Source organism: Macaca thibetana, chromosome 13, assembly GCF_024542745.1.
Source record: "Macaca thibetana thibetana isolate TM-01 chromosome 13, ASM2454274v1, whole genome shotgun sequence".
NCBI classification, from domain to species: Eukaryota; Metazoa; Chordata; class Mammalia; order Primates; family Cercopithecidae; genus Macaca; species Macaca thibetana.
In genome coordinates, this window is record NC_065590.1 from 1,869,918 (window position 1) to 1,892,118 (window position 22,201).

General features: G+C 46.6%; 2 protein-coding genes across 2 annotated transcripts in view; one reads left to right on the forward strand and one right to left on the reverse strand.

Moving 5' to 3' along the window:
* Positions 1–22,201, reverse strand: part of ANKRD39 (ankyrin repeat domain 39) — a 745,852-nt gene that overhangs the window by 713,504 nt on the left and 10,147 nt on the right. The gene's annotated exons all lie outside the window — the stretch shown is intronic.
* The window catches only part of VWA3B (von Willebrand factor A domain containing 3B), a 250,393-nt gene that overhangs the window by 40,068 nt on the left and 188,124 nt on the right, over positions 1–22,201 (forward strand). Inside the window, 2 exon segments of the mRNA XM_050755024.1 lie at positions 619–788; positions 10,442–10,557. Of these exon segments, the coding sequence (XP_050610981.1) occupies positions 619–788; positions 10,442–10,557 (286 nt within the window).

The following is a 22,201-nucleotide window of genomic DNA, read 5'->3' on the forward strand; positions in this document are numbered from 1 at the left end:
TGTCCGGACACAGGGGTTGCTTATTCTCCCGTTCTTCTCATGGCCTGGTTTGGTGGTAAGAGGCAGGGCACTGCAGGCGGACCTGGCATCTGACCAGCTGTGCACAGTCAGGACAGCCGCACCCTAGCCCCAGGCGTGTGAGTCCCTGCTGAGGTGAGCCCAGAGGTGGAGCCAGCTGGGGATGTGCCCTCCTTTCCACATTCTGCCTCAGACAGAGGATGCATGAGTTTGCATCGTAGGATTCTGGCGCTGCCATGGGAGGTGGCAGATAAGCTTCCTGCCTGCAGGGGCTGTGCCAGTCCTTCCTTCATTGCTTGACTTGAAAATAACCACTGCGATATATTTGTGGCCCAGAGGAAGTTCTCCAAATCTGCCAACCATATTATTCTCATGCCATACCCAAGACAATAGCCACTGTTGAGAGACTTTCTTGGCACCAAGCCTTGAATATCTCGCTTCCTGACTGGCCCTGGTGTCCTCAGAAAACCCTGGGCAGGGCTGCTTTCTTTCTGCCCATTTTTTTTAAGAGGTCATTTTGTAGAAAGGGTATTACTGACGAGTCTAGTACCAAGCTAGGGCATGTCAGGGAGATAAACCATTGGCACCACTGTTTTGCAGATTGAATCCATTTACTACTTTGTGGTGGGGGATGTTCCTGAAGAATCCAAGGAGCTTCTCCTCCAGAGGGCCTTGGAGATCCCGTATCCAGTCTACACAGTGTCCTTCAATGCCAGAAGAGAAGACACTATAGCTTTCCTAAAGGATCTGAGTGCCAAGACCCACAGCAGGTAGGCAGAAAATGTGCTCTTGAGTGACAGCAAGCGGGTTGCCTGCTCACACAGGATCAACAGTGGGTCTTGCATTCTTCATGGCTTTAACCAATCTGTTGCTGTGTTCTCCTCTTTCCAGTGTAGTATCTAGTCTCTCTGCATCTTTTCTTCTCCATCCTGTATTAATCATGCCTTTCTATTTTCTGCAGTTATGATCCTTTGACCTCTTGGTGCCTTGCTGGTCCAGGAGACCCCGTCCCTTGTAGGGCTAGCCAGTTCCTAGAGATAGCAAATTACTCACTAGGGTGCACTTTCATATGCAAACCAGCCAGAGCCCACACTGCCAGTCCAGGCTGTCTCACTTAGAACCACTGTTCTCTACCCTAATCACTCCAGGCCCATGCACCAGAAAACTTGGGACAGCCCTTACACCCCAGAGACCACAGAAATTATTCAAATAGCCAATCCTAAGCCTGCTTACCCTTCCTCTCCTGTTCCTTCCCTTGGAAGCCACACTAAAGGTCCTCATCTACCTTTCCCCTCACTCCCTCTGCCTTCCGGCTGACCCGGTGCTTCCCTGTGTGGCCCGCATGGCACGCTGTGCCCCTCTCTCCTCCTGGGAACTGGGCTAGTCAGCTTGGGCTGCCATAAAAAGTTGCCACAGGCTGGGTGGCTTAAACATGTATTTATTTCTTACAGTTCTAGAGGCTGGGAAGTACTAGGTGAAGATGAATTCGGTTTCTGGTGAGGGCTCTCTCCCAGCCTTGTAGGCAGCTGCCTTCTCACTCTGTCCTCACATGGTGGAGAGAGAGAGAGAGAGAGAGAGAGAGCGAGCGAGCACTCACTGGTGTCTCTTCCTCTTCCTATAAGGTCACTCATCCTATAGAATCAGGGCCCTGCCCTATAACCCCCTTTAACCTTTATTACCTCCTCGGTAACTTTTATTACCTCCTGTTCTATCTCCAAAGACAGTCACATTGGGAATTAGGGCTTCAACATGGGAATTTTTTTGGCTTGGGGTTGGGGGAACACAATTCAGTCCATAGGGGAACTGTGAGTAACAAACTGTCTTTTCAGTGGCAGCAGGCTCCTTATCTATTGACCTCACAATACCCGAATAACAATAAAACCTGCATTTTAAAACACATGCCCCCACACCCTGGGTCTGTGTGTGTGTGTGTAAGTTTAGGTTTCTTGTAGAGAAAGACCAGCTACTTCTGTGGTTACAAGGAGAATTATAAAATCCTTTCCTAAGTTCTCCTTGAAATGGGTACAAGGTCTTCCCAGAGCACTTGTTCTTTAAATATTTTAAAATTGATACATATTTGTGCATATTTGTAGAGCCCATGCGATATTCTGTTGCATGCTTAGCATGTGGAATGATCAAGTCGGGATTTAGGATGCCCATCACCTTATTGATCATTTCTATATGTTGGGAACATCTTAAGTCCCGTCTTCCAGCTATTGTGAAATATAAAATACACTTTTGTTAACTATAGCCACCCTACTTTACCATCGGAACATTAGAACCTTCTCCTTCTATCTCACTGTATGTTTGTACCCGTTAACCAACCTGTTTTTATCCCCCTGATCCTCACACCTTTCCCAGCCACTGGTATTTGTCATTCTACTGTCATCTCCATGAGATCAACTTTTCCACCCCCTACCCATGAGTGAGAACATGTGATATTTGTCTTTTTATATGTGGCTTATGTCCTGTAATATGATGTCCTCCAGTTCCATCCATGTTGCTGCAAATGACAGAATTTCCTTCTTTTTGTGGCTGAAGAATATTTATCATGTATATATCACTTTTCTTTATTCGTTCACTCGTTGACAGACACTTAGGTTGATTCCATATCTTGGCTATTGTGAGTAAGGCTGTCATAAACACAGGGTGCAGATATCCCTTTGATATGCTGACTTCCTTTTCTTTGGGTAAATACCCGGTAGTGGGATTGTTGGATTGTATGGTAGTTCTATTTTCAGTTTTTTGAGAAATCTCCATACTCTTTCCTATAATGGCTGTACTAATTTACATTGCCACCAACAATTTATGAGACTTCCTATCATGCGCGTCCATGTGAAGAGACCACCAAGCAGGCTTTGTGTGAGCAATAAAGCTTTTTAATCACCTGGAGGCAGCGGGCTGAGTCTGAAAAGAGAGTCAGCGAAGGGAGATAGGGGTGGGGCTGTTTTGTAGGATTTGGGTAGGCAAAGTAAAATTACAGTCAAAGAGGGTTGTTCTCTGGCAGGCAGGGGTGAGGGGGTCACAAGGTGCTCAGTGGGGGAGCTTTTGAGCCAGGATGAGCCAGGAAAAGGAATTTCACAAGATAATGTCATCAGTTAAGGCAGGAACTGGCCATCTGGATGTGTACACACAGGTCACAGGGGATATGATGGCTTAGCTTTGGCTCAGAGGCCTGACATTCCTGTCTTCTTATATTAATAAGAAAAATAAAATAGTGTTGAAGTGTTGGGGTGGCTAAAATTTTTGGGGGTGGTATGGAGAGATAATGGGCGATGTTTCTCAGGGCTACTTCAAGCGGGATTAGGGGCGGCATGGGAACCTAGAGTGGGAGAGATTAGGCTGAAGGAAGATTTTGTGGTAAGAGGCGATATTGTGGGGTTGTTAGAAGGAGCAGTTGTCATATAGAATGATTGGTGATGGGCTGGATGCAGTTTTGTATAAATTGAAAAACTACACGGAAGACACAAGATCCGAATAAGAGAAGGAGAAAAAACAGGTATCAAAGGACTAAGAATTGGGAGGACCTAGGACATCTAATTAGAGAGAACCTAACGGGGTTCATTGTAATTACTTGCTTGGTTGGTGAGTTTTCAGGCTGTAAGTTTTTGGGGTGTAGTCCAAGTTGGTCTGGTGTCTGGAATGAGACTGGGACCTAATAAAAAGGAGTGTCCACACAGGAGCTCATATGGGCTGGAACCTGTAGCATTCCGTGGAGAGGCCTGAATTCTGAGAAGGGAAAGTGGTAAAAGTATTGTCCAGTCCTTTTTAAGTTGGTGACTGAGCTTGGTGAGGTGTGTTTTTAAAAGACCGTTAGTCCATTCTACCTTTCCTGAAGATTGAGGATGGTAAAGGATGTAAAGGTTTCACTGAATACCGAGAGCCTGAGAAACTGCTTGGGTGATTTGACTAGTAAAGACTGGTCCGTTATCAGACTGTATAGAGGTGGGAAGGCCAAACCGAGGAATTATGTCTGACAGAGGGGAAGAAATGACTGCGGTGGCCTTCTCAGACCCTGTGGGAAAGGCCTCTACCCATCCAGTGAAAGTGTCTACCCAGACCAGGAGGTATTTTAGTTTCCTGACTCGAGGCATGTGAATAAAGTCAATTTGCCCATCCTGGGTTTGGGGCAAATCCCCGAGCTTAATGTGTAGGGAAGGGAGGGGGCCTGAGAAATTCCTGAGGAGTAGAATAGCAGACGGAACACTGAGAAGTGATTTTCTTGAGGATAGATTTCCATGATGGAAAGGAAATGAGAGGTTCTAAGAGACAGGCTAGTGGCTTGTAACCTAGATGGAAGAGGTTATGAAATGACGACAGAGTAGAATGGGCCTGTGATCCTGGAAGGAGATATTTTCCTTGGTCTAAGAACCATTTGCCGTGTGTGGGAAGAGATTGATAAGTGGAAGTTTCAGAGGGGGAGTAGGTGGGAGTGACTGATGTGAAGGAGGAAAACTGCCATGAGGGATAGAAGTTGGAATGCTAGCTGCTTTTTTAGCTACCTTATCAGCATAAGTGTTGCCTTGAGCGATGGTAGGGGGAGGAAAACAGATTTTGGAAGTTATGAAAACTGTAGAGAGTGAGTTGAGCATAGTTTGTGATTTTTAGGGCCTCTAAAAGTATTAAAGCAGAGGCAGCCGCTGCACGCAGACATGAGGGCTGGGCTAAAACAGTAAGGTCAAGTTGTTTGGACAGAAAGGCTACAGGTCACGGTCCTGGCTCTTGTGTAAGAATTCTGACTGCACTAACCATGCCTAGGAAGGAAAGGAATTGTTTTGTAGAAGGGATTGGGGTTTGGTAGATGAGCCGAACACCATCAGCAGGGAGAGCACGTGCGTTTTTATGAGAATTATGCCGAGATAGGTAACAGATGAGGAAGAAATCTGGGCTTGACTGAAGTAATGGGGGCTGTCCGTGAAGCCTTGTGGCCGTACAGCCCAGGTAATTTGCTGAGCCTGATGGGTGTCAGGGTCAGTCCAAGTGAAAGCGAAGAGAGGCTGGGATGAAGAGTGCAAAGGAATAATAAAGTATGTTTGAGATCCAGAACAGAATAATGGGTTGTGGAGGGAGGTATTGAGGATAGGAGAGTATACGGTTTGGGCACTACGGGGTGGACAGGCAAGACAATTTGGTTGATAAGGCGCAGATCCTGAACTAACCTGTAAGCCTTGTCTGATTTTAGGACAGGTAAAATGGGGGAATTGTAAGGGGAGTTTACAGGCTTTAAAGGGCCATGTTGTAGCAGGTGAGTGATAACAGGCTTTAACCCTTTTAAAGCGTGCTGCGGGATGGGATATTGGCATTGAGCGGGGTAAGGGTGATTAGGTTTTAATGGGATGGTAAGGGGTGATTGATCGGTCACCAAGGAGGGGTAGAGGTATCCTATACTTGTGGTTTAAGTGGGGGAGATACAAGGGGAGGATGCGAAGGAGGCTTTGAACTGGGGGAAAAGGTGGCAATGAGGTGTGGCTGTAGCCTAGGAATAGTCAGGGAAACAGATATTTTAGTTAAAATGTCTTGGCTTAATAAGGGAGCTGGGCAGGTGGGGATAACTAAAAAGGAGTGCATTAAAGAATCTTGTCCAAGTTGGCACCAGAGTGGGGGAATTTTAAGAGGTTTAGAAGCCTGGCTGTCAATACCCACAACAGTTATGGAGGCAAGGCAAACAGGCCTTTGAAAAGAAGGTAATGTGGAGTGGGCGGCCTCCTTAATGATTAAGAAGGGGACGGACTTACCTTCCACTGTGAGAGTTACCTAGAGCGTCTGTGATGGTCCTGTAGGCTTCCAAGGCGATGGGGCAGCGTCAATCTTCAGCCACTAAGCCGAGAAGATCTGGGAAGGAGTCAGTCAGAGAGCCTTGGGCCAGAGTTCCAGGGCCTCTGGAAGTGGCTGCCAGGTGAGTTGAATAGTCTGATTTTCAGTGGGTTCCTGCATAGAAGGGACATGGCTTAGGAGGAATCCTGGGCTGCGGACATTGCTTGGCCTAGTGGCCAGATTTCCGGCACTTGTAGCAAGCTCCTGGGGGAGGCAGTCCTGGGGGAATGCCTGGGTGCTGCAGTTCAGGCATTTGGAAGTTCTTGTGCGCTGGAGTGTGGGTTTTCTCTCACAGTGGAGGCAAGGAACTGCAACTCAGAAATACATTGCTACTTGGCTGCCTCTGCTTTATTATTGTATACCTTGAAGGTGAGGTTAATTAAGTCCGCTTGTAGGGTTTGAGGGCCAGAATTTAATTTTTGGGCTTTTATTTAATGTCGGGAGTGGACTGGGTAATAAAATGTATATTGAGAATAAGATGGCCTTTTGACCTTTTAGGGTCTAGGGCTATAAAGCATCTCAGGGTTGCTGCCAAATGAGCCATGAACTGGGCTGGATTTTTCATATTTGATGAAAAAGAGCCTACATGCTAACTGATTTGGGAGAGGTCGGATTAAAAAAAAGGAGCATTAACCTTGACTATGTCTTTAGCTCCAGTTACCTTTTTAAGAGGAAATTGCTGGGCGGGTGCGGGAGGGCTGGTCACGGAAGGAGACTGTAAGCCAGACCAGGTGTGAGGAGTGGAGGTGATAAAAGGATTATGGGGCGGGGGAGGGGAGACTGAGGAAAAATTGGTACCTAGCTCAGCCTAGTGAGGAGGGGAGAGGTCAGATGGGTCTGTAGAAAAGGAAGATTAGAAAGACTCAGCGACGCTTGGGGTTGGGACTGAGGGGACAGGCAGGAGGGAAAGAAGGAAGATTTGGGACGAGTTGCATTTGGAACAGAGACTAGGGAAGGACCGATGTGTAAAAGAATGCCTGAACGTCAGGCACCTCAGACCGTTTGCCCATTTTCCAACAAGAATTATTTAGATCTTGTAGGATGGAAAAATTGAAAGTGCCGTTTTCTGGCTCTTTGGAACTACTGTCGAGTTTGTACTGGGGTCAAGTGGCATTGTAGAAGAAAATAAGGCATTTAGGTTTTAGGTCACGTGTGAGTTGAAGAGGTTTTAAGTTCTTGAGAACACAGGCTGAGGGAGAAGGAGGAGGAATGGAGGGTGGAAGGTTGCCCATAGTGAAGGAGGAAAGTCCAGAGAAAAGAGAGAATAGAGACATGGAGAGAAGGGGTTGGGGGGTTCTTGCCCTCCAGAAAAGCGGGAAAGGGGTTGGGACTTGGAGATAAGGGGTTTGGGGTTCTTGCCCTCTAGAAAAGCGGGAAAGGGGTCAGGATGTGGAGATAAGGGGTCGGGTGGTTCTTGCCCCCAAGAAAAGCAGAGAGAAGTGGTCAAGACATGGAGAAAAAGGGTCAGGGGGTTCTGGCCCCGAGAAAAGCAGAGAAGGGGTAGAGACAGAGAAGGGGTTGGGTGGTTCTTGCCCCCCAAAAAAGCAGTACTTGCTGCTAAGGGTGAAGGACCAAGGCAGGCATCCCCACGTTGTCAGACACCTCTGAAATGTGGGTGAATAATCAGGCAGGCATCCCCGTGTGATTAAACACCAAGGGAACAATGTTTTCCCGAGTCCGTGACCAGCCCCATGGTTTTGGGTCCACGGATAAAACGCATCTCCTTTGTCTCTACCAGAAAAGGAAAGGAACTGAAATTAAGAGAAGGGAAAGATTGAAATGTGGCGCCAAGATTGAAAGGAGAAAGAGGTTGAGGGATAGTGAGAGAGGTTGGAGAAGACAGTCAAAAAGAGGCTGCTTACCGAATTTAAAAGTGGTGAGATGTTCCTTGGGCTGGTGGGTCTGAGGACCTGAGGTCGTAGGTGGATCTTTCTCACGGAGCAAAAAGCAGGAGGACAGGGGATTGATCTCCCAAGGGAGGTCCCCCATCCGAGTCACGGCGCCAAAATGTCACGCGCGTCTGTGTGAAGAGACCACCAAACAGGCTTTGTGAGAGCAATAAAGCTTTTTAATCACCTGGGTGCAGGCGGGCTGAGTCCGAAAAGAGAGTCAGAGAAGGGAGATAGGGATGGGGCTGTTTTATAGCATTTGGGTAGGTAAAGGAAAATTACAGTCAAAGAGGGGTTGTTCTCTGGCGGGCAGGGGTGGGGGGGTCACAAGGTGCTCAGTGGGGGAGCTTTTGAGCCAGGATGAGCCAGGAAAAGGAATTTCACAAGGTAATGTCATCAGTTAAGGCAGGAACCGGCCATCTGGATGTGTACGTGCAGGTCACAGGGGATACGATGGCTTAGCTTTGGCTCAGAGGCCTGACACTTCCCTTTTCTCTGCCTTCTCAGCAGCATCTGTTAGTTTTTCTTTCTGATAATAGCCCTCCTAACAGGGTAAGATGGCATCTCATTCTTCAGTGTAGGTGCTCATCACAGTCGCTGGGGAGCTTGTTGATGATACGGAGGCCAGGCTTCACCTTGCAGCCTCATTCCCTGTCATAGAGCGGTCCGGGAATATGCATTTTTCCCATCACTTTGCATAATAACTGCCCAGAGAGCTTGATTGAAATGCTAATTTTATAGCCACAGCCCCAGGAATTCTAATTTTCAGGTTCTGTGAAGGGCTAGGAATTTTCGTTATTAACAAGACGTTGGGACTCTAAGGACCATTGCTGTGGCTGCTCTTACAGCACTTTGAAATCTTTTAACATCAGGTATACGGCTCCCATTCTGGGTCCTGAGCCCCTAAGTACAGAAGGGGGCTCCCTCCTCTAACCTCACTAGTTGAAAGAGGCAACTGGCCAGTCACCTCTCTTGCTATTCTCGGCTTAGCTCATCTGGGGCATGCTAGAGCCCAGGGAAAAATTTCCTGTGAGAGAAACTGTGGTTCAGCTACCTAACGAGGCCGTGCAGTGCGTGGAGGTGGGTTTTGCAGAAAAGGATGAGGCATTGATCCTCCTGTCCACGCTCTGGGCCTTTGCAGGCAGGTGTAACCCAGCACGAGTAGTGCCCCTGCCTTCTCCACTCCCTGCCTGGACACTCCATGGCTTCTGGTTGCTCTTGGTGTACCTTTGGCTGTGGGGCCCCAGCTGGAGGGCAGTTATTCTCCAGCTGCAAGTGGCATGTCCTGAGTGTCTCAGGTTGTAGGAGGCTGCCTGGTCTGGTGACCCTCCAGCTGGACTCGGGCTTCTCCTGTGCCAGAGGCTGTGTCTGGGTAGAACCACCAGTCCAAGCACAGCGCTGTGCTCTAAGGCTCAAACAGCCTGTCATAATGCTGAACTGCTCCTGCACAAACGAGACTGTATCAGCCAGAGGCAATTTCTGCCCTGCTCTCTTTTCTAATCTAGAAAACAGATCAGAGAGTGGGAAGTCCTGGGCGCCAAAGGCCTTGACACTCAGGGCATGGGGCCTGCTGGGGCGAACCTTACCCATCTCCCCTCCTTGCCCTGCAGGACAAGGGAGCTGGACATTTCAGCTCCGGATGAAGCTCCTGCAGGAGCTGGGAATGGCCAGGCTAAGAGTTCACTGGCTTTAGGAAGGGCCACCAGAATGAGGCTGACCTTTTAATTGCCGTCAAGTCATTATTCCAGTCTTGCCTGAAACCCTTTAGGAAGAGACTGAGGCTTTCCGTAGCTGAGGTGGGTTCCCTAGACTTCTCCCACCGTTTCCATCCTAAGCGGTGCTTCGGGATTTTCTCTGAGTTGAGTGTGTGGTGCTAGGCAGAGATGGAACTCCTGCGGGGCTGGAGGAGCATTACTTGTGACTTCCTCTGCCCGCCTGAAAGAAATGTCCTGCTCTTTATGGACTTGTTGGATTCCAGTTAAGTGGCTTTGAGGGTGTGACTTAGCCCGTCACCCCGTGCACTACACCAGTGCTTGCAACTTTCCTGTGCCTGTCAGCCCCCTGGGGACCCTGTTAAATGGATATTTGGACTCCACAGGGCTGGGTGGGGGCCTGGGAGTGTGTATTCCTAACCTGCTGCTCCTCGGACTATGCTTTGAAGAGACAGGTCCTAAAAACTTGTCCACACAGGAAGCTTCTTATTCGTGCCTAAGCTTGGCTCCTTGGGAAAGTGTGTGTTTGCTGAGTTAAAGTTGACTGGTACGCATCAGCAGCAGGCAGATGAGGCAAATGCTGTCTGTGTCATGAGCTGTCCTCCCTGAACCCACAGAGCTGATGGGTGCTACTGGGGCCCCTCATTAGACCCCTGGCTTGGTTAAGCTGTGTTGACATGATGGAACCCTGGGAACAAGAGAAAGAATATAAGCATAGAGTGTCATTTTCCCAGAACCAGGAAATACCATTTGGTTGAGCTAATTTACCCTCTAATGAAAGGATGAGTTGTCAATTAAAATCCCACATCATTCACAATTCTCTGTGCTATTCTGCCTCCCTGTCTTTTGCTTGTGGAACTGACAAGGTGCAAGGAGAAATAGTGACCGTGGCTAAGAAGATGAAGATGCCCAGTGCCTCAGAAGATCGCGTTCAGTCCCAGGAGAAGTAACAGGCATGCACGGACACCTGCGTCCCACCTTCCTGATGAGCGTCTCTTCATGTTTCAGATTCCACGCATTCGCTGAGAGAACAGAGTGTGTAGAATTTCCTGCATTCTCCACGAAGGATGGTGACGATGTGATGACTTGGAATTCAAGGAAACTGAAAGGAAAACTCCCTCCAGGTACCTGGAATCCAGCAGAAGTGGTGTAGCTATGTCCCGAATAGTCTCAGATGACGTGGATCATTAGGAAGTAAAGTACGAGGGAGAGACTCCCCGTGTCTTTTGTATAATATTATTAATGTGGTGCAAGAGTGGAGTTAATGGATATTAGTGGTGAATTTGTCAGCCTAGCAACCTGGCATAAGTTTACAACCCAGGGAAATGGCCTAAGGGATGTGTGTTTACGAACTTGAGAACCTGCTGGAGATGTGGCCCTGGGCATGTCAATGCCGGAGTTAGTTCTCGGCAAGGCAGAGCCACTCTGCTGTGTGGATTAGTTGGGAGGCTGCAGAGAGGGTGTCTGCGGTTCTTGGGGGGGTTTCTGCTGTCCTCCCTGTGATGAAAGCAGGGCCTGTGGATGCAGCTTAAAAGACTGGCCTGTCCCTTGTGAGGGCCGAGGCTGCACAGGAACCTTTATGGAGGCGGAATGAACTTCCCCTTTCATTCAACGAATGTGATCAGAGAACTTAATGAGGACAGAGAATGAGGTCACCAAATCAGTGAGAAATAGGCTGTGGTTCAGAAAAACACTAGAAGGTTACTCAGAAAGCCAGGAGATGGGAGTTTCTTTTAAGCTGATGCAATTGCAAAGTGCTGAAGACTCTGAATAAACCCCACTGAGAAAAGGAGGGAAGGAAGCCCCCTGTTCGATTGTTGGGTGAAGTGACCTGGTGGGTTGTTAGAAGTCTAAGAAACCCCACCCCCACTCCCTCGCTTTTTAAATTATCACACAGATTTCTAGCTTCATTATAAGGCAGAGGCTACTCCTTAGGGATGAGAGAGAAGTTGTAGCAACAGCTGCTTGAAAGATTTATGTAATGGTGCCGCAAAGGCTCCCAGGAGGAGGTTAGGTTGTCAGATGTAGTTAAAAGTGAGGATGAGTCATGAGCCTGTTCCTGACACACACTTTGTAGATTCAAATTCTTGGTGTCCAAGCAGAGGAGGCAAGAGGTTCCCATAGAGTTCACTGGAGGCACTACTTCACGTAACAGACACCTTTGTTCCAATTATGAAAGGGACATCTCCAGAGAATTTGAGAAAATGCCAATATATAGGCAAGATCGATGCTAATCTAAGAAGAAATTAATTCAGGATGTATATCATGCCTATTGAAAGTATTTCACAAGATTAACCCTAGTGGGCAATGATTTAATCAGGGCAAAGAATGTGAGATGTTACCAGCAACCCAAGGTGGGCCAATTACTGGAAAGGGGGTTTAGTCTTGGTCTCTGGATTCCTTGGCAACTTAGTTATAAAGGGAAATACAAACTGCATAGCTTGCATTTTCAGCAACTACCATCTTACTAACCTTTTGAAGCATGCAAATTACATACAAAAACACTTTTCTTAGAACAAAACGCTTGGCATGGATTGCTGTTCTCAGTCCATTTCAGTGATCACATCTGAATCTGGGGGGAGAATCCCAAATCCTAAGTACATGAATCTTGTCTCCTCTGTCCATCACAGTGTCCCAGAAATGCCAACATTTCAAAGCCTACCTCTCCCACTCAGACTGCCCAGAAACCTTGACAGACTGTTTTGATTTGGAAAATGTGTGATTTCCCACCTCACCTGGGCCTCAGAGGCAGGTTTCTTCCCGGTACCTGATCACGTCTCTCTCCGTTGCCACATCAGCTGCTTCAAGCTTTTTCCAGCATCACTTTTCTCAGGCCACCCTCTTGTTTGGTGGGGGAGTGACTTCTTACATTATTTCCCCCTCTATTGTATAGAAAATAGAGACTCTCAAGTAAGGCGTTGGAGAAGCATAGCGCAGAGGACTTTGCTGGCAATCTGAAGGAATTTCCTGCTATTATTGACTTTTTGGATTCCAGGTAACAGGCTTTCGGGGTGTGACTTACCACGACGCCATGCTCTGTACCAATACAAAAAAAAAGAAACTCTGCAGTTAAGATAAAGAATGTTTTTTTAAAAATTATAGTAAATCATATGTACCCTAAATGTGCTATCTGAACCACTCTTAAGCTGAGAGTTCAGTAGTGTTAAGGACATTCCCATTGCTGTACACCCATCACCACCCTTTCCATCTTCCCAAACTGAAACCCTGTGCCCATCAAACAGTAGCTTCCGATGTCTGCATCTGTTCCTGCTGCTAGAGTAAAATATCCTAGACTGGGTAATTTATAAAGAGAAACTTACTTCTCACAGTTCTGGAGGCTGGGAAATCGGAGATCAGGGCACTAGCAGATTTGGTGTCTGGTGAAGGCTCACTCTGCTTCCCAGACTGTGCCTTGCTGCTGTATCTTTGGGAGGGGAGGAATGCTGTGCCCGCACAAGGCAGAGGAGATGAAAGGGCCAAAAAAAAAAAAAAAAAAGTGAACTGGACACTCCCTTCAGCCTCTTTTATAAGAGCACTAATCTTATTCAGGAGGGCTCCATCCTTATGACTTAATTACTTCCCCAAAGGCCCCACTCTTAATACTGTAACATTGGGTATTAGGTTCCAATGTATGAATTTTGGAGGGACACATATATTCAAATCACAGCACCCCATTTGTCCCACCCTCACCCCTAGCAACCGACCTTCTACTTACTTTCTGTCTCCTTTCTGAATGTGACTACTGTAGGTATCTCATAAATAAGTGCAATTATACAGTATTTGTCTTTCTGCCACTGGCCTATTTCACTTAGCATAATGTTCTCAAGTTTCATCTATGTTGTAATATGTGCCAGAATTTCCTTCCTTTTGAAGGCAGATAATATTCCACCGTGTGGATGTGCCACATCTCGTTCACTCATTCATCATGGATGCGCCACATCTCGTTCACTCATTCATCATGGATGTGCCACATCTCTCGTTCACTCATTCATCATGGATGCGCCACATCTCGTTCACTCATTCATCATGGATGTGCCACATCTCGTTCACTCATTCATCATGGATGCGCCACATCTCGTTCACTCATTCATCATGGATGCGCCACATCTCTCATTCACTCATTCATTGTGGATGTGCCACATCTTGTTCACTCATTCGTCATGGATGCACCACATTTCGTTCACTCATTCATCATGGATGCGCCACATCTCGTTCACTCATTCATCATGGATGCGCCACATCTCGTTCACTCATTCATCATGGATGCGCCACATCTCGTTCACTCATTCATCATGGATGTGCCACATCTCGTTCACTCATTCATCCACCAATGGACTCCTGGGTTGCTTCTACCTTTTGTCTGTTGGGAATAATGTTATGAACACGGGTGTACAAAATATCTCTGAGATTCTGCTTTTCATTCTTTGGGATATATACTCAGAATGGAAGTTCTGAATCCTATATGGGGATTCTGGTTTTAATTTTTTTCCAGAAACCTTCACACTGTTTTCCATAGCGGCTATACCATTTTACATTCCTACCAACAGTGCACAAATTTCACTCATCCTGGCCAGCACTTGTTATTTTCTCTGTTTTTGATAGTAGCCATCCTAATGGGTGTGAGGCAATATCTCATTGTGGTTTTAATTTGGATTTCCCTACTGATTCATTATTTTGAGCAGCTTTTCATGTGCTTGTTGAAATTTTGACACAATATTTTAAAAAGCCAGAGTTAATGCCGCAAAAATCCATGATGATGAAAATATCACAATTTCAAATAAAGACGGGTTCCAACAAGACTCTGTGAGGCCATATTGGAGCCTGAGGCAAGAGGAGAAACGTGTGCCTCTATATATATGCTGTTATTTATTATTTGTAATGATAATTTGTTTCTAGGTTATTAAGTTAAAAAATCTTGAACAATTAAAATGTGTATTAATGCACTATTTTAAGTATTTTGGGAGTACATATCTCTCACTAAAGTTTTTATTCATCACACATACTTTCAAAGTTACTTTCTCACATTTCTTATAATTTACAACTCTGAGTTGAAAATGAAGTAAGAATTAGACTTAGAACATCCTTTTTTTTTTGAGAGGGAGTCTCGCTCTGTCTCCCAGGCTGGAGTGCAGTGGTGTAATCTCGGCTCACTGCAAGCTCCGCCTCCCGGGTTCCCGCCATTCTCCTGCCTCAGCCTCCGGAGTAGCTGGGACTGCAGGCGCCTGCTACCACGCCCGGATAATTTTTTTGTACTTTTTTTTTTAGTAGAGGCGGGGTTTCACCGTGTTAGCCAGGATGGTCTCGATCTCCTGACCTCGTGATCCACCCGCCTCGGCCTCCCAAAGTGCTGGGATTACAGGCGTGAGCCATGGCGCCCGACCAGAACATACTTTTTAGTTGATGAATTTGTTTCCATCAAGATTAGTAGTGTAAAATAATAAATTCTGTTTAGGTACAAATGAAACGGTGTAGATTTTAACATTTTTACTTTTTAATTTTCTTTTCTTTTTTTTTTTTTTTTGAGACGGAGTCTCCCTCTGTCGCCCAGGCTGGAGTGCAGTGGTGGGATCTCAGCTCACTGCAAGCTCCGCCTCCCGGGTTCCCGCCATTCTCCTGCCTCAGCCTCCCGAGTAGCTGGGACTACAGGCGCCCGCCACCTTGCCCGGCTAGTTTTTTTTGTATTTTTTTAGTAGAGACGGGGTTTCACCGTGTTAGCCAGGATGGTCTTGATCTCCTGACCTCGTGATCCGCCCGTCTCGGCCTCCAAAAGTGCTGGGATTACAGGCTTGAGCCACCGCGCCCGGCCAACTTTTTAATTTTCTAGAATTTTTTTCAACTACTTTAATGTTCTGGGAACAAATTACCCATTGCAAATCCATGCCATCATGTGTGCAGGGGTGCGTACCGCATTGCTCCCCTTCGCCTCGGGCTCCAACACGGCTCCTACTCAGCAGGGCTCCCGCCTTCTAACCCCATCCACTTCCCCCTTCCACATGCACCTCGTTTTCAAGCTCTGTCTGAACGTCTGCCATCTCTTGGGCCATATGCACCTGCTCTCACGTAAGCTCTGGAAGATGCTCCTTTGCTTCCCTGCTTCCTTCCATGTAAACATTACCTTTCTGGGAAGCGTTCCGTGGCCAGTGTCTCCCGTCTGCCCTTTTAGGCTGCTTGTTGAGGCATCTGCTGCAGCATACCAGCCATAGACAGGACAGTACCTTTTAGTGGTAATTTGGGAAGGTCCAGAAACCGGAGCAGGCAAGAATGTCTGTTCACAAACTCCCGAATGCTAGAGAGATCCATTAGAAATTCCGTAACTGTATTTTTTCATGAGCTCGCCCGCATTTTCTTACACACTGGGGGAGAACGTGCAGAATTCCTGTCTTCCCCTGCTGCGTATGCCCCCTGAGCCCAGGAAGCACAGAGTGATGACAAAGGAAATGTGTGTGGGCGGGAGTGCAGATCTCATAATGTCTTATGACATAGTCTCCACCATCCGTGCTCCTTAAGCAAATCTTAATGTTTCTAGAAAGGAATAACTACTCACCTGCGTGAGGGTGGGGCTCGGTTGCTGGCCTGCACTGGGCTCCCAGGCCCTTGGTGCAGCTACCTGGCCGGGTGGTCAGAATCCCAGGGCCCCAAAAGCTGGATGCCCGGACGTGGGCACGTGGCAGTCGTCTCACCTTTTACTGCCAGGGATGACTGCCTGCCTCAGAGATTCTGCTTCCTCCCAGCGCTGATCCGTCCCATCCGGGAATGCTCCCCCAGCCTCAGATGAGCTCCCCTCCCTGGTGAGAGCAGGATCTTTGGCTTGGATTTACGGAGTGTCGGAAGTTTAGTCTGGCAGATGCTGCTGACTGGAAGCTGCCACTTGTCTTTTAAGCCTCTGCTCCTTGTACCTGTCCTTCCCCTTGTTTCAGCCCAGAGTTGGCTGGGTCCCTGCCGCTGTTCCCACTCCTGGGGCATTGAGTGGGGGAGGTGGGTGCTCTGTTGAGGAGCCAGCATCTTCCCTCCCATACTTCTCTGCGTGAGGGCGTTCCTGCCTCTTGCTCTCTTTATGAGGGTCTTGGCTGTCTGCTGGAGAGGGTCAGGGGCACCAATGGAATACAGATTATTATGGGACCAGAGCGATGCTCCCTCTTGGTGCTCCTCTGAGCCACCCAGCCCCCAGCAGCTTGTCTGCCCTTCTCTGTTAATGAGTGTAGATTTTCTTCCTGGCCTGTGTCTACCGTGAAGTATTAATATTCATCTAACCCATAAACAAAATAAGACAGGCACATTAAGCTTCCCTGAATCTAGGAATTTTCCTTGGAAAAGATCCTTTTCCAAGACTGGGCAACATTTTCCCCATTCTTGCCCTGGGGTCTCAGTTTCCCCTGTCCACAGTCCTGTGGCCTATGCCCCAGGCCCCCTCACCAATGGCCAGTTAAGAGGTGGGCCTGATGGGCAGGTAGCAGGGTCTCCTTGCCTTGGCACCTGGCTCTCAGGGAATCTGTTGACATTCCTCCTACCTAGCTTCTGAAAGCTTTTGACACATAGCAGCCGCTCATTGTTTAAATGTGGTGACACTTTTCATCCGCTCTGGTTGGCGGTGTTCCATCTGGTGCTGCTGAAGGAGACCTTTTTGCTTCAGAATCTGAAACAGCCCTGAAAAACCGTCTTCTATGCCCCTCTCTTTCTGTGCGTATGTGTCCGTTTTGCACTGCTACAAAGGAATACCTGAAGCTGAGTAATTTATAAAGAAAAGAGGTTTATTTGGTTCAGGGTTCTGCAGGCTGTGCAAGCAGGGCACCAGCATCTGCTCAGCTCCTGGTAAGGCCTCAGGAAGCTTCCGAAAGCCTTTTAAACATGGCAGAAGGCAAAGGGGGAGCCAGTGCATTACATGGTGAGAGAGGGAGTGAGAAGGGGGAGGACTCGGACTCTTTTTAACTATCACATCTCATGGAAACTCATTACCACGGAGAGGGAGGGCACCAAGTCATTCAGGAGGGATCTGCCCTTGTCACCCACACACCTTCCGCCAGGTCCCATCTCCAGTACTGGCAATCACATGTCAACATGATATTTGCAGAGGACAGACATCCAAACTGTATCACTGGGCATTCTTGGGAGTCAGGGAAACTCATCTTTTAAGCAAACTCCAAGTGGCCTTCCTGCTGGCCACTTTGCACCTGACCAGGGCTTAAAAATATTCTGTGATATTCTTTGAACCTTAATCTTATCATGATGTTCTCCAAGTCAGCAGTGACTTCCGGGAGGCACACCCGTCTCTGCCCACCAGTTAGTGATGGTCTTAGCTGTCCCCTCTGGAACAGGAGGCACACCCGTCTCTGCCCACCAGTTAGTGATGGTCTTAGCTGTCCCCTCTGGAAGAACTGGCTCCAGTGCATTGGTTGTGTAGGTGGCACTGCCTGAGGTCCTGGCAGACCCAGGTGAGGCCTCCTAAGTGGCAGATTTGAATTTCTGGTCACCAAAACAAGGCCGATTACTTACTTTGATTTCTAGAATTCAGTTTAATTTTTTATTCCAGTCTCCTCTCCTCTGGTTGGGTGGGAAATTAAGCTCAGTCCTTGTCCCCAACCCGAGCTTTACCCACAGTTTGGAGACCCTGCGCAGCGTTTATGCATCAGGAGGTGGGTTCTAGTCGTTGGATATCTGTTCTGGAAAATCACCACATAAATACCCCTTGTCCCTGCCTTACTGCCGCTTCAGGCTGAACATCTCTGTGCTGTTCCTGGGCTGGACTACGGATGTGTAAGTCTTGTGTAGACCCTGCCCTGCGCCTCTGGATTCCCGCCACGCAGACTTCCTCCCAGGGTGCTGCAAAGAACTGAGGCCAGTTCTTGTCTTCTCTTGGGGCCTGTCTCCTGTTCTCCCCCAAGCCAAAGGCAAGCTCCCTTTTATCTGAGAAAAAGCCTTGCTCCTGCCTGCTTCTTCAAAGCTACCTGCTTTGTAAACCCGAATACCTCTCCTAGGGGTTTAGGCTTAAAAAAGCTGAAACGTCTTGCGACCGACTTCATCTTTCTACACTGCCATCAACCTCCCTGGGGGAAAGTTTGCAATGAGCCTGGTATCTGCTCCAATGTGGAGGAGGAGAGAGGAGAAAACAGATTATCATCGCAGAATGTGATCCATCCATGTGCATAAATGTGACCTTCTGTAAGTGCCAGGGGTATGATGTTAAATCCTAACACAGATGGCTCTTCTGTGGAGGTGGAGACCACTGAGATAACTTCATTAGTTACTTTGTTTTTGATGTTCTAAAATAACACTTCAAGAATAGATGCTGGAGAATGATAAATGAAGAGTTGGCAGGCTCTTGAGTGAGGCATGCAGCTCTAGAGTACAATTTGGAAGCCCCTGGCCGTATGTGGCTGGAGAGCACTCAGAATGGAGTGAGTCCAAAGTGAGATGTGCTGTGAATGTAAAATACACACTAGATTCCAAGGACTTAGTGTAAAACATATAAATCATCACATTAACAATTTTAAATATAGAGGATAAATCAAAATGATAATATGTATATGTTGAGTTATATCAAATATATATATATATTTGTTTGTTTGTTTGTTTGTTTGTTTTGAGAGGGAGTCTCTCTGTGTCACCCAGGCTGGAGTGCAGTGGCACGATCTTGGGTCACTGCAACCTCCACTTCCTGGGTTCAAGAGATTCTCCTGCCTCAGTCTCCCTAGTAACTGGAATTACATGCGCCCGCCACCACACTGGGCTAAATTTTGTATTTTAGTGGAGATGGGGTTTCACCATGTGGCCAGGCTGGTCATGAACTCCTGACCTCAAGTGATCCACCCGCCTCAGCCTCCCAAAGTGCTGGGATTACAGGCCTGAGCCACCACACCTGGTTATCCACAGAGTTTTCTAATGTCCTTCTCTGCAGTCTTTACACACTGAAAGGACAGCCTGGCTGCTGTGATGCCCTTGGCTCACTTTCCTCCCTTCAGTGGCTCGGGAGCTGGGCTCCCACATCCTCTCTGCTGCATGTTGCTGAGGAGAAATCCGAGGCCATCTCGATTCGTTTTTCTTTTATAAGTGACTTTATCTTTTTGCCTGGTTGCCCCCAAAATTCTTTTTTGATCTTTAAAGTCCATTAAGTGTTAGGATTTGTCTCAGTGCTGGCTGCCATGGTCCATTTTCCCTGGCATACAGTGTACCCTTTCCATCTGTACACTCCAGACTTCTATTTCAGACAAGATTCCTTGGATTGTATCTGTAAATAAATATTTGTCCTGTTTCATTTTATTCTTATTTTAAATTGGACAAATATATTACAGGTTGCTTTGTATGTGCCGGGTCCTCTTCCAGCCTCTTACCAAATTCCAGCTCACTCGATCTTCATAACATACTCCCATGGAGTAGGCACCATTATTATTTTCATTTTAGTGATGGGGAAACCAAAACAGAAGGTGGTTGTGATGTAGCAGGACGAGCCGCAGACAAAACCTCTCAGACACCGAGTTGTAGAAGGAACGGCTTTATTCAGCTGGGAGCATCGGCGAGCTACCGCCTTAAAATCCGAGCTCCCCGAGTGCACAATTTCTGTCCCTTTTAAGGGCTCACAACACTAAAGATTTCACATGAAGGGTCATGATTGATTTGAGCAAGCAAGGGGTACGTGACAGGGGCTGCATGCACCAGTGGTCAGAGTGAAACAGAACAGAGCAGGGAGTTTCACAATGTTCTTTTATACAATGCTGGGAATCTATGGATAATATCAGTTTCTAAGTCATGAGTTGATTTTTAACTACTGGGTTTAGGCCAGGCAGGCCCAGGCCTGGTTTTGGGCCTGACGCCAGGCTACCTGTCTTTGGTTTTGCTTCCTTGTTTTTTCTTAAAACAGGTACTGAGTATAAAACAATATGAGAGTGGCTCTCTCTTTCTTCATTTCCCCCCTTTTGAGACTCTCACTTTTTATTAGTGGGAATTCTCACTCTTATTTTTGCTACTTCTGTCTTTTTGTGCAATAGATTGATAGTGATTCATATAGTACACTTGTGCTGAAGCATTTTGGTGAATTAAGGTAGTGTGAAGCTTTTTTATCATTTGAAGAAGTACAGGTAGCAAACAAGGGAGCAGTAAGCAGGTTATTACTATTATAACTTTTATTATAAGAGTTTTAAATCTTCTTAGTGCTGGGAACTAATTTTCAAACATGGCTCCCGGATTAAGTCTGTGCCACACTTGCACGGGTACATGTGCCAGTTTTGTCATATTTTTAACTATGTCTTTAACGACTTGCCTTTGATTATCTGTGTGTAGATAGTAATTAGTAAGGTTAAATTTCTTATAGACCTCTTTTTCAGCTGCTAGCAAGTAGTCAAGAGCCAATCTATTTTGATAGATAGCATTTCTTATCCGAGTTTCTTGCCAGGCCAGAATAGTCAAGGCTTGACCAGTTTTATTAGTGATGATTTTTAAAACAGCTTGCAGCCATATGATTCGGTTGAGCATGTAAATGGGGGTCCAGTATTCCTATGAGCCATCTTGTGTCTAAGTGGCAGGCCTATAGTATTGTATGATTTTTAGGAGGTCATTTATCATTTTTTTAATTACCTATGGCTATGCTTTGTTTTCCGTGGGAAGCATAGACAGGGAAGCTCAGAAGTTCACCTGTTTTTATGGGCAGTAAGAAGAAAGATGGCTTAATAGTGCCAATAACACAACCACTTGTCTACTGGTCAGGCAGCTTAGCATAGGCTCTATGTCTACATATCCAGTATAACCCGGTGGGGGCAGTCTAGTCCTGGTGGAATTCTGGGTGGGACTGTTTTTGTGGTACTATTATACAGCTTTTGCCTAAGACAATTAAGCTGCCCTACAGGATCAGTGAATCCTTTTCCTTCTCTAGCTCTGCAATACTGTCTAATAATTGAGAATTTTAGAACCTAAAAATTGTCAGGGTGGTTCTTTTGGGCCAGAAATTCATCAGGAACTGGGTCTGCAGGAACTAATTCTCGGGCTTCCTGTGGCCATTGATCTCTTATTACAGTTTTTTTCACAAACATAACATGAAGTGACATTTAGAGACTGGGCTACATGCTCAACTAATTGCAGAAACAAATTTCTGGTTTTTCCTGGAGTCTCTGGTACTGGCACATTTAGTTTATCATAGAAAGTCTGAAATACTAGTTCTGGAGAGAGTTTACGAACCTCCTCTTTTACTAAGATATTTACTCTAGGACCTAGTCCTTTTTTTTTTGATGCCCAGAGATACATGTTCTTTTTTTTTTTTTTTTTTTTTTTTTTTTACCTTGGGTTTAGGGGATTTGTAATTATTAATTTTAAGGGGTTGCAGCTTCCACTCGTACAGGAGGAGCTGCCTTCTCCTTTTTGGAGCTAAACAGGATCTTTTTTATTTTTATTTTTATTTTTTTTAAGTAGCCCAAATGACATAAGACCAGTATTGACACATCTCACATAAATATGATTCTTGACAGATACACTTATTTTCTGCTGTGTAACTTTTTCCCCAATCTACAGAACCACATCCCATCCCAGGCTGCTTATTATTCATAGCGGCACAGGTGTCAGATTTTAAGGTTACATTTTTGGGGACCCCTCTTTTTTCTGTTTTAGCTATTACTTTACTTGTGTTACTTAGAAAAGGACCAGTCCTTAATTTTATTTTAAAAACTGTGATCATGGGAGGTTCAGAGGGGTCGTAGCACACATCGGGCTGGTCACTTCCCGGATTACATATCTTGTACTGGGTGTCATTATACAAACAAGTTTCTTTTAGAGTCCTGGTGCACTTAT